Source organism: Emydura macquarii, unplaced genomic scaffold (assembly GCF_026122565.2).
Source record: "Emydura macquarii macquarii isolate MOO-44397 ecotype Brisbane River unplaced genomic scaffold, CSIRO-AGI_Emac_v2 contig_1676, whole genome shotgun sequence".
NCBI lineage: Eukaryota > Metazoa > Chordata > Testudines > Chelidae > Emydura > Emydura macquarii.
Window position 1 is genome coordinate 937,100 of NW_027131813.1, and position 13,050 is coordinate 950,149.

The 13,050-nt window shown below is 39.8% G+C and overlaps 1 protein-coding gene across 1 annotated transcript in view; it reads right to left on the reverse strand.

Annotated features, from left to right (window-relative positions):
* KIF13B (kinesin family member 13B) overlaps positions 1-13,050 on the reverse strand; it is a 239,215-nt gene that overhangs the window by 83,638 nt on the left and 142,527 nt on the right. Inside the window, exons 16-21 of the mRNA XM_067556161.1 lie at positions 11,000-11,130; positions 9,513-9,599; positions 7,494-7,684; positions 6,487-6,697; positions 4,919-5,081; positions 292-438 (exon numbers count right to left, since the gene is read on the reverse strand). Of these exons, the coding sequence (XP_067412262.1) occupies positions 292-438; positions 4,919-5,081; positions 6,487-6,697; positions 7,494-7,684; positions 9,513-9,599; positions 11,000-11,130 (930 nt within the window). The remainder of the gene's footprint in view (positions 1-291; positions 439-4,918; positions 5,082-6,486; positions 6,698-7,493; positions 7,685-9,512; positions 9,600-10,999; positions 11,131-13,050) is intronic.

The window sequence follows — 13,050 nt, forward strand, 5'->3', positions numbered from 1 at the left end:
TCTCCACTTAGCTTCTCTCATTGTATCCTAGTTCTTCTGGGCTCTATTGTCAAATCACAAGTGCAAAGAAATATGAAAGTGATAAAATATAGCAGGTTAATGAAATACTGAAGTACTTTCAAAGTCTCTGTTTAGTACAATAAAAGAGCAAGATTTCAAGATGTGGCATCTTTTTGCCAGCCCTCCCCACCCCCAATAGTTTCCCATTTTACATTTAAAAAAAAACAAACCATCACAGGCACTTAAACGTTATCACCACATTACTGGTCTCTCTCCCCCATTCTTACTTACTGGGTTGTCCTCCTCGCAGACCTTCCACTCTTGATAAAGATCCCTCATATCTATCAGCCGGTTTTCCAATTTCTCCAGTGACCAGATCTGTTTGCCTTTCCCTTTCCTTCTCACCTGAATAGCAGGTTCACTAAGAACTGCACCTCGCTGCAGAAACAAAACAATTAGAGAAGTACACTTGAGTAAGGAATCCATGTCATGACAACTGGCACACAGTTTAACAGAAAGTAACTTGGGAAAGCCTTGATTTAATGTATACATATAGTTTAAGCAGCCAAATCTGGAATAGCAGAATCTGAGTCCAACTGTCATGTAGCATGGCTATGCCCTATTACACTGTCACGTTTCATCCCAGGAATGATAGCACAGATCATCATAGATCCCTTTCTTTACAGAAGTGTTGCAAGGATGAATATTTAAGCATTTCACAAAGAGCCTCAAATATAAGAAGCTGTAAGTTCAATGTATGGTTATTACCATCTACAGTGTCCAAACTCATGCAGTTGCTTAACCATTTCCTTCCTTTTATTTATTTACTTATAACTTTTTATTAAGGCAAAATTTCAATAAAACGTTTAACATAGAATCATAAAAACATAGGGCTGGAAGGTCCCTTAAGAAGACACTGAGTCCAGCCACCTGTGATGAGGAAGGCCCAAGCAAATTTAGACCATCCCTAATAGGTGTTCTAACCCAGAGGTTCTCAAACTGCAGGGCGGACACCCCTCAGGAAGCATGGAATGTATTCGGAGGAGAAGAGGGGAGTATGAGAAACTTTGGGGGCAGGGGTGGAGGGGAACAAAACAAAAAACCTTACTGTGCACACTTTACCCACAGCAATGAATTACTATCAAAGCTTATTCCTTCAGACACATCAGGTCCTCAGATGGCGCTGTGCATCTGACTCTAGATAGTGCTGTGTATTTTGAAGGATTTCTGTTAAGGTTGCATATTATTATACAAAGTCATAGCCATTTGTACGTTAATCCATTAGCTATGATGCAATGTGCACATTCCATTGTAAGCATTGATCACAATCACAGTTTTGCTTTTGCTCTTATTACAATACATCATTGGCTCCGTTTGAATCAATGCCATATTGTTTTTAATATTTAGTGAGAGTTGCATGTTGATTTTTTTTTTTTTTTAACAGGTATATGTACTTGTGTGGCCAGGGCTTGGGACATATAAACTACTACAGACACAAAGAACGGGGCATGATCAAATAAGTTTGAGAACCACTATCCTAACCTGTTCTTAAAAAACCTCCAATGATGGGGCTACTACAACCTCACTTGGAAGCCTATTTCAGAACTTAACTACCCTTATGGTTCAAAAATTTTTTCTAATATCTAACCTAGGTCTCCCTTGCTGCAGATTAAGTCTATTACTTTTTGTCCTATCTTCAGTGAACATGGAAAACAATAGATCATAATCCTCTTTATTCCCTTTTGTAAAGTACATCAGAAGCAGGAAGCCTGCTAAACCATCAGTGGGGCCACTAGATGATTAAGATGGTAAGGGAGCACTCAAGGAAGATATGGTTATTTCAGAGAAACTAACTGAATTCTTTGCATTGGTTTTCATGGCTGAGGTTGTGAAGGAGAATTCCAAACCTGAGCCATTCTTTTTAGGTGACAAATCTGAGGAACTGTCCCTGATTGAGGTGGCATTAGAGGTAGTTTTGGAACAAATTGATAAATTAAACAGTAATAAGTCAACAGGACCATATGGTATCCATCCAAGAGTTCAGAAGGAACTCAAATGTGAAATTGCTGAACTACTACCTGTGGTATGTAATCTATCATTTAAATCAGCTTCTATATTAGATGTTTCACCGATAGGATGACTGGATGATAGCTAATGTAATGCCAATTTTTTTTAAAAAGCTCCAGAGGCAATCCCAGCAATTATAGTTTGCTAAGACTAACTTCAGTACCAGGCAAATTGGTTGAAACTATAGTACAGAACAGAATTATCAGACATAGATGAACATGGTTTATTGGGGAAAAGTCAACTTGGCTTTTGTGCAGAGCTGGTATTGGGGGTGGGAAATCATGCCTCACCGATGTACTAGAATGTACTCAGGCTTCAGGGGTACAGTAGTTTGGAAAGGTTAAGTGTCAGTAAGCATGTGGCGAAGGATGATCCAGTGAATATAGTGTACTTAAATTTTCAGAAAGCCTTTGACAAGTTACCTCATCAAAGACTCTTAAGCAAAATAAGCGGTTACAGGATAAGAGGGAAGGTCCTTTCCTGGAGCAGTAACTGGTTAAAAGATAGGAAACAAAGGGTAGGAATAAACGGTCAGTTTTCAGAATGGAGAAAGGTAAATAATGGTGTCCCACAGGGGTCTGTACTGGGACCTGTACTGTTCAACATATTCATAAATGATCTGAAAAAAGGGATAAACAGTGAGGTGGCAAAATTGGCAGATGATACAAAACTACTCAAGACAATGAAGTCCACAGCAGACTGTGAAGAGTTACAAAGGGATCTCACAAACTGGATGACTGGGCAACAAAATGGCAGACAAAATTCAATGTTAATATATACAAAGTAATGCACATTGGAAAACATAATCCCAACTATACATATAAAATGATGGGGTCTAAGTTAGCTGTTACCACTCAGGAAAGAGATCTTGGAGTCACACTGTGAATAATTCTCTGAAAACATTCACTCAATGTGCAATGGCAGTCAAAAAAGCTAACAGAAAGTTAGAAATCATTAGGAAAGGGATAGATAATAAGACAGAAAATATATTGCCTCTATTTAAATCCATGGTACACCCACATCTTGAATACTGCATGCAGATCTGGTCACCTCAACTTAAAAAAGATACAATGGAATTGGAAAAGGTACAGAAAAAGGCAACTAAAATGATCAGGGGTATGGAAAAGCTTCCATACGAGGAGAGATTAATAAGTCTGGGACTTGTCAACTTGGAAAAGAGACGACTAAGGGGGGATACGATAGAGGTCTATAAAATCATGACTGGTGTGGAGAAAGTGGTTAAAAAAAGAACTAGATATGTTAATGGAGGATAGGTCCATCAATGGCTATTAGCCAGGATAGGCAGGGATTGCTGTTTGCCAGAGACTAGGAATGGGCAATGGGATGGATCACTTGATGGTTATCTATTCTGTTCATTCCTTGTGCAGCACCTGCATTGGCCACTATCAGAGGACAGGATATTGGGTTAGATGGACCATTAGTTTAATCCAATATGGCTGTTCTTATGTTCTAGGATCAGGTTATTCTTTTCTACTCATTGTACATTGATTATTCAGGATCAAGTTAGTATTCAAAGAACCTGACTAAAGTTTATGGCTTTTTGGCTGGGAAGATGTCCTCTGAGTATGCTAAAAAGAGTGAGGAAATTTCTCAATATCTATCCTCTTTTTGGTGCTTCTCTTGTGTGCATGCTCAGTGTGAAAGCTTTTCCACTCCAAGGACAGTCCACAGTTCCAGGGGAAGAGTGGTCACATTTTTCTAATAACGTACAATTCAAAGTCTAGCTGCTAACAATAAAAAAGAAATTAATGTTTGCTTTGTTAACTTTATAGACAAAAAATCTCTGTACATAAGACTGAGCTCTAAAGTGACTAATAAAAATTCCAAATGTAGAGTGAAACGTATCCTTTACACTTGTCTTAAATTCTTAATGTCTGTTCAGCATCAGTGTGTGATAGAGAGGAATGGCTGTCTAGGGAATAGGACGCTAACCTGAGACATGCGACACCATGGTTCAATTCCGTGCTTTGACATATGTTTCTTGTGTGACCTTGGAAAAGTCACTTAGTCTCTCTGTGCCTCAGTTACCCATCTGTAAAATGGGGATAACAGCACTCCCTACCTCATAGGTGAGTTGTGATAAGTATGTTAAAGATTCTGAGTTGCTCAGATATTATGGTGATAGAGGCCAGATAAGTACATGAGAGAGATATTATTTACCCTACATAGAAATAGCAGGTATGAAATAGCAAAATATGAAGCAACAAGAGGTATAAATTAAAATTTTGATTTTACCTTTAGATTTCTTATCTTTTGTTGTTTTATGTGAAATGCAACGTCACAGTGAAACCTTTTAATAAGCAGTTACCAAAAGAAAATGCTATTTTGATGGCCATTACATCAGGCGATCACAATGTAATGGGATTAACATGGAGGAACTCCCACAGGGACTGGGATATTACTGGCATTTGGGTCAAGAGACCATTGTTAGCAGGCAAATTTACGAGCATGTTTCATTGTTTTTAAAAATGTATCCTTAGCATTTTTTAACTCTGGCATCATTGCTGTAGTAACCGATTTTAAACTAACACTTTATGAAATACTATGTTTTAGGCAAGATGGGATTTTACCATCAGGCAACATGAGTGTGAATTTTGTTCTAGTTGAGAGAATTTACACCACATCATATTTCTATAAACTGGCATATTTCCATACTCCCATGTTATCAGTTACAATAAACATGCTACATGCTCTGCCAATATCACTATTCATAAACGTGAACATGTTCGCAAATTATCTGAATCATTAGAGCCATCAGATCACAAATGTGAACTGATCAATGAGGCAACCTTATTGAACAATGACTAAGCTCAATGAGCTGCTGCCTCACCTTTCTGTTAGCATTAAGGCTTGAAGCTGGGATCTGCAGAGTAACCTTATACTCTGTCCTCTTCTCCAATTCCTCTGCGATGAAACTGGCTTCTCTCACATACAAATTGGCTTTAACAATTTGCTCTCTCAGCTTCCTCAGGCTGTGGTTCAACATTTCTTCTCTTTTAACGGGGGAGGAAAGAGGACAATCAATAATTTGTTTTAGTGCGGAAACTTCTAACTAGACTTGCAGTAGAACACGAAGGACCTTGGAGCTGATCACTGCCAGGCAGGTAAGGCGTTCACAGGAGTCAACATCCAAAGTAACTGATTTTAAAATAGAAAGATTAGCTAAACAGTAACTTAGTCTTTTCTGAAAAAAAGATATATGAATTTAGTGACTACAAACAGTTGCCAAGTTGCCTCCCCCTGTATCCCCAGAACAGGCAGTACGTGTGAGCTGTTCCACATCTTCCCCACCCCAGATGCGGAAGAACTGCTTTAAGATGAAAGGGTAATTCAGGCTCCATCATCCAGTCAATATTTGGCCTCCCAGAAGGATGCATCAATTAGTGCCTACTGTGATACAGAAAACTGTTCACAGGAATCTGTGCTGATACCTAATTCATTCTACACAAGCCACCAAAACATTATTATATGGTCACAACTGATCTGGGCTGGATTTGAACCTGTGACCTAGAGATGAAATGCTCCATGCTCATCACAAATATTTGTTATTTTTTCCAAAAACAAATGTCTTTGGCAGTTTAAGTTAGCAGTGGATTTTTGTTTTTTCGGTTGTGTGGGGTTTTTTTGTTTTGTTTTTTACACTACTACTACATTCTTCCTCACCCTTCGCTTTAGGCAAAGCATCACTTTCACCATAAGGCTGCTGTTACTGTCAAAAACACTGTCAGTGATCCTGTTATGACCGGAGGCAGCAATCCTGAACATCTTCACTAGAATTCACTAGGAAGGGGCATGAGGGTCCCTTTCATGGACCTAAAATGAATTACTTTATTAGAGCTAGCCACTAACTCCCACAGCTTTGCAGGGACTGTGGGACAATCTTCCTTTCATCTAGTGCTATTCTATTTCCTATCCTACGACTGCTCAGGACAGACAGATGAACATAGGTGGAAGAAAGGCAGTGGCTGTAAGGGTAGGTTTGCAGCCCCTGATGGAAGGAGTTGCCTCCATGGTGGACGATATTGGGATAACTGTTGCTATAGTTTATACAGGAGTCTATAAATTTCCCCTAATCTCCTTCTCTTCATTTAAAATTAGAACGGATGAGCCACTTGAGAACACACTGTAGATAGTATTCCCATATGATTAGATAAGGTGGCAAAATAGGTCTTTTCCACCTTTATTTTCTAGGATTTATTGGAACAAAAGTGAGTTGGTCTGATAATTCTTACATTGATATTTCCTCTTGGTAATGGCATCCCCACAACATTGTTGCTTATCTGCAGGGCTCTTCTTGGGAGCCAAGGACCTGTGTTGTAGTCAAATACATCTTATATCTATAAGACTTCAAGCCTGACCACTACAGTCTGAGAAATGGTGTATATTCTCATCACCCACCTCTCTTCTGCCCACTGGCGTAAGCGCTGCTGAGCATTGGGTGAGTGGAAGGAGAACCTCTCCATGCTGCGTAAGTGCTGCTTCTCTGGAGACAGCCGCCTTCGCAACTGCTCTAGTTCATGCTCATACATTAATCTCTGCCGCTCTAATGCGGATCGTTTCTCCTCTTCGTGCTGCTGTTCCAGGCTCTTCAAGATAGACTGCATCGGATCTAAACAGATGTTGAAAATAAAGAAGCTTGTATTGAAGTGTTTGGACACCCACTGAGTGCCGAGCTATTAGAGGGAAGCAGTGATCCAGTGAACAGGGCACTGAGACGGGGACTAAGGAGACCTGGATTCTATTCCAGGCTCCACCATGAATTTTCTTGACCACAAGATCTTGAACAAGTTACTACTTTTCTATGCCTCAGTTCCCATCTATAAGATAGGGATACTGCTAGTTTTCCACCTTTGTAAAGCCCTCAGATCAATGGATGAATAGTAATCTAAAGACTAAAAGTAATTATAGGAGATGAAGTATTATATTTTGTTAAAAGTATTCAAACCCAAGTGTTATTCTATTCCATGGTTTAGTATTAAATATTAGAGAGAGATAGACTAAGTGACCTAATGGAAGTTAGAGATGGACAAGATCAGGTTGAATCAATTCCCCACATCTTTGCAAAGTGGGACCCCTGTGGCAGCTATACAAGGCTACTGAAACTAAAGAACTTGATCTCAGGGTCAACTGCAGGATCAGAGAGTACACAGTTCTGCCCAAACACCTCAATGCTAAATCATGATATCCCCAATGTTCTAGTTCTGGGTCTCTCCTGAACAGAAACTGGGAATTCTAACTAGTTTTGTGGGGTTTTTCCTTTAAAGGCACAAGCGATTAAGAGAAGTCACCCAAAAAGAAAGTTTATCCAATAGGAAGCCATAAAGGAAAATGATTTCTGGTTACAAGGTCCTCAGGATGTAACCCTATTCCCTGCTTGTATTCCCAGTATGTCTGCTGCCTCTTACCATTGCCACCTAGTGCCTTCATTGTAACTTCCATTTGGGCATACTCATAGCTGAAGTTTATTTCACTGGACACTTCACTGGAATTGTCTCCTTCTATATCTAGTTGCTCGACACTGTTGCTGCACCTCATAGAGTTCTCTTGGTCTTCATCCTCATGTTCTACTTTCTTTTTCTTTTTTGGCAAATTTAATCTTTAAAAAAGGGGGAAAAAAGGCAATGTCTATCAAATAATTTTTATCCCCTGCCCCTACAGTATTCTCTTGCTTTTAGAGGATTTTTAAAATGAAGGTGAGTCCCCACAATCCATATATTTTCCTTTTAAAATATAGTGTAGATGAAGATGTTGCCCTCCTCAGTAGAGTCAAAATAAGGGTTTCAAAGCATCCAAACCATGGCCACTAAACCACACTGGATGCGCAACAGCCCTTCTCTCCTCTTCTTCAGATACAGCCATTTATACATTTATTTTGCGTAACTGAAAACCACATGGACACCAGTCTATTCATAGATTCTAAAGCCAGAAGTCACCATTGTAATCACCTGGACTAACCTTCCTGTATAATACAGGCCAGAGAATTTACCCAAAATAATTCTTAGTGCATATCTTTTAGAAAAATATCCAAACTTGATTTAAACATAGTCAGGGATAGAGAATCCAACATGATACTTGGTAAACTGTTCCAATGACCAATTACTCTCACTGTTAAAAATGTACACCTTATTTCCAGTCTGAGTCAATCTTCAACTTTCAGCCATTGGATCATGTTATACCTTTCTCTGCTAGATTGATGAGCCCATTATTAAATATTTGTTCCCTATGTACATACTTATAGACCGTAATCGAGTCACTCCTTAACCTTTTCTTTCTTAGCTAAATAGATTGAGCTCCTTGAATCTATCACTATAAGGCATGTTTTCTAATTCTTTAATTATTCTCATGGCTCTTCTCTGAACCCTCTCCAATTTATCAATATCCTTCTTGAACTGTTGGCACCAGAACTGGACACAGTACTCCAGCAGCAGTTGCATCAGTGCCATATATAAAAGTAATATAACCTCTCTACTCCTGAATCTCCTCCTCAAGATTCCCATTTATGGATCCCAGGATCACATTAGCTTGTTTGGCCACAGCATCACAGTGGAAGCTCGTGTTCATCTGATAATCCACTGATTATCTATGGCCCTAAGCACACTAACGGCATTTAAAAATACAAATATAATTTACAATTCCATCAGTTTCACCAACCCTCACACGCATTGACCAACAAATTATCCGGTGACATTGAAGTTATCCCCCTCCTCTTCCCCTTTCATAATCCTACCCATTTCTAAAGGGAAGGAGAATAATTAGGTTTTACAGCATGCTTTACAGGTCAACAGATTTGGGCCATTTCAGACCAGGGCAGAGTGTGAGTTCCAAAGCCTCATCTTTTTTTTAAAAAACAAAAACAGAAGGATTCCATTTTGAGAATCTCCAAAGACCAGAACTGCTGCAGTATGACACAGAGCATGATGGTCTTTCAGATATGTTCAGAGTCACGTAGGAACTTATAAATCAAAGTCAATCACTTTAAACTCCTTTCAGAAACCAAGATGCAGACACTGCAGACCAGCATAATATGCTCACAATGAGAAATACTGTTTACCAAGGATGCTTCAGAATTCCACATTAACTTCAGCTTTTGGAAAAACAAAGTGTAGCCCCAAGTAAAGTGCACTGTAGTAAACTAATCTGGAGGTGACAAAGTTGCCAAAGACAGTAGCATGGTCCACATCAAAATGGGCCATAACCTCCTGGAAATACATAAATTCAAATGGTCCTCAGCACATTACAACCAAGCCAAGACTATGCAGAACTGCTATGACACTGGCCATTCAAAAATCTCCTCTAGCCAGTGTTGTGTCTACAAACCCATAAAACAGGCAGCATATGGTCCACTGCATCTTGAGAGCTCAGGTAGAAGCCCATAATAAAGTAAAACTGGCTCAAGCTCATAACTAGATGAAGACCTTTTATACCTGAAGAAGTGGTTGTTCCCCCACAGTATTCTGTCTCCATGATGTAGCTGCGTAGGACCCGTAACAGCAGAACCATTTACAAATGTTCTGAGAGGAGAAGAAGAAAAGTTAATGCAAATATATGAAGATAAGTAATTTTTTTTGGAGAATAGTTTGTTTCATTCTCACAATTAGTTTGGGGAGGAAAACAGGTTCAAGGATTACAAACTAATATGCAAGCACTTCTCCTGTAACTTGGCACTGTTTCACCAATCCCTGAACTGATTTAAACTCTTGTTTAAGCTCCATAAGATTTAGTATTTTTGAACAGACTGTACTTGAGAAGCATTACTGAAGACTAATCTATTGGGCCTAAAAAAAATGTGTGGCTTTGAATATAGCCTATTGGAAGCACGCATAACTATTTTTACACTGGGAAATATAGGAAGAATAAATGTACACCATTTAAAGGAAGTGTTGGAGAACTTGGATATACACATGGTTTACTGGATACATGATCAACTCCCGTGTTATGGTTCATACTGGCAAAAACTATACTTTTAAACTGCTTATTTCTAAAGTAGATCAAGTTCCTAGGCCTGCACATACAGAACTTTGATAAAGTACAGGAATTACATGCCAATTGTGTGTTCATCAACAAACTATATGGAACATTAAGCTTTCGTTAGACACATAGGCTTGGTCTACACTTACCTGGCGATTTGGCGGCAGTCGACGGGAGTTACACAAGCTACGCACAGTAGCTTGCGTAACACCCGTCGACTGCTGTGCTTCCCTTCTGCACGCCGTCTTCACTGCACTGCACTGACAGGAACCGCGTTCCCATCGATGCAGCACTATGCCACTTGAGGGGGTGGATTAACAGCATTGATTTCAGGATCAATTGAGCAGGTCTTCACTGACCACTCAATCGATCCAAATAGGTCGATCTGACGGCGGCGACTTTGCTGCCGTCAGTGTAGATGTACCCTCAGACCCCAAAGGTGCATGGCATTTTGTGGTCTGTTGGAATGTAGTATCTACTTTCCAAGTATTGTTACTTAATCAGACAACAAAGCAAGTGCTTCATGAAGTTTCACATATGAACAGTGTTTATAGAAGATTAGTTTAAATCTTGACACTCAGAGTTAAGTTTAGACAAGTGAAAATAAGTTAGCACATTTGCTGAAACTATAATTTACTTCTGTAACCTCATTTAGAAAAAAGCCATGCACACAGTAGATATTCAGGCATTGTTTGAAATCTAATCCAAAAAGACCCAGAACTGAAAGAGCCAGGGTGCTGTGGATTAGGAATGAGATGCATTGGCAGAGCTGTTCGGGGGGAACACAGCAAGCCAATTATTAAAGTCTAAACAGACCCAAGTACCATTTTATCTTGAGATTAAATTAAAATGCTTATTTAGAAATCTTCATGCACCATTCGTCCGAATATATTTGGTAAAATTAAAGTTACAAAATATTGTAAAGTCAGTTCCATAACATTACCTAGTATTTTTCTGAGGTGTGAGCATAACCTGTTCTTCTGAGGTTATTTCTATAATACAGTGTTCAGGAAGAATTCCCATTCCACATAACTGGATATCTTGGGAGTCATCTGACCCTATTAACGTGTGCTCCTGTGGAAGATTCAAATTCAAATGTTAGCAACAGATAGCAGAAATTCCTTTCTGATTATTCTGTAGTGTGTGCACACCTCACACCCTTACATCCTACTTTTTGGATATGCCCCATCCCTTAATTATTGACGTTTTGAAAGCTACTCAGTAATCTTTAAAAAGTTGCAGGAGACTTTGTAACTAGAAACAAACAGAGAATTGGAATTGAACTCATTTATAAGTGACATTAATAATAATACATTTTAGATTTAACTAGACCTTCGTGTCAAAGAGTGAAAACCCCCCACACTTTGGAATCCTTTAGAGATTGAGAAGTGCTCTGCTGGACTATGTCTACACCACACACCAGCAGCAGCAGTGTGCAGCATATGTGTAGCTACACACTGCAGTGAAAAGCAAGCAGCATACACACTGTGCTGTGTAGCTACAGGTGTCAATGAAAGGCTCTGGCAGAGAAGAGGCAGTGGTGAAAGTCTTCAGTAGCTCCCCATGAGCCTTCCAGTGAGGCAAGAAAAGGTTCTGGCAGGGGAGAGGCACCCAAGAGAGGCTCAGCCTTTCTCTGCTGCCATCCGCCTGCTGGAGACTTTGCCTGCTGCAGGGAAAGGCTCCAGAAGCAGAAAGATATGCCAGAGTCTTTCCCCACCGCCTCCCTCCAGCCAGAGCCTTTCCCTGCTGGGGGAGTATCTTCCTGCAAAGGGGAAAGGCTCCAGCAGCAGAGAGGCAGCAGGACATAGCGCTGCTAAAAAACAGCAATGCAGACAGGGATGAATGGCCTGGCTGAGTAGACAGCATGTAGGGTATGCACTTATATATGCACCTCCACCCTTCAGATGTTTCTTTACTTGCCTAAGCCATGCCTCATCAGCTACAGTGCTATTTTATTTAGAGCCTTGCTAGGGCGGCTACATGGGTGTGTACTCTACAATGCATGCTTCTTTTGACAGCACATAGACATACCCTCCATGTAAAGTAGTGACAGTAGCAGTGGTAAGAGGCTAACAAGGGGCTACTAGTTAAGAACAGATAATTGTAACCTGCAGGACACTTCTAGTATGTCGCAAATGGTATGTGACACTAGTCTGCATGTAGAATACCCAGAATAACTGGACACACATTCTCTTTTACACCCTAGAATAGAGCTCTCCATCAGCCAAAGAGCTTTCCATCAACCAGCTCTTGCAGACCTCAGATGGCTCAGCACAAAAGAGGTTGAAGATGACTGCTAGACTGACAAGAGAGACTTACTCTGAGATTAGGTGAATCCAAACTCTGATCATCTCCAGAAAATGCTGCAAAAACCTTCCTTTTTGAAAAGGCCTTTTCCCAATAAGAATGACACAAAACTGAAATCCCCTTCTACTCAGAAATTCGCAACCACCCAAAAAAGAGAGTTTGAAACAAATCAATCCAAAATAAAACGAAAAATGTAAAGTCTAAAAAAAAAAAAAAACCCCGAACACAAACCCTAGCCCAAGCTGAAATTTTTACCGCAAAATGGGAGGAGTTCACCAGATCTTGCCTACTAAAGTTGATTTTTAGTGGCTACTACAGTAATGCAAAGCAAAACAGAAACTCTAAGATAGATAGTTCTGGTTCTATCTGGAAGGGAATTGCAAGAACACTGAGGATTTTTACTAGTTTTCCCATCCTACATCTCATCAAAATGACTGCATTTTGCACGTGGCTGAGATCATCCTTCTGAATGTGCTTTGTCATTAATGTATTCTTGCCATGTATTCACATTAAGCAACAAAGAAATCAGCACAGCTTCAATAGCTGTCAGAGCTGAGGCTGACTTAGCAGTTTGAATCAGAATCCAGACACCTACACAGAAGATGCCCAGAAATGCTTTGACTCCTCTCCAACAATCTTGAATCAGCTCTTTTGTTGTTTATTAATGGCTAGAAGGGGCAGTGATGA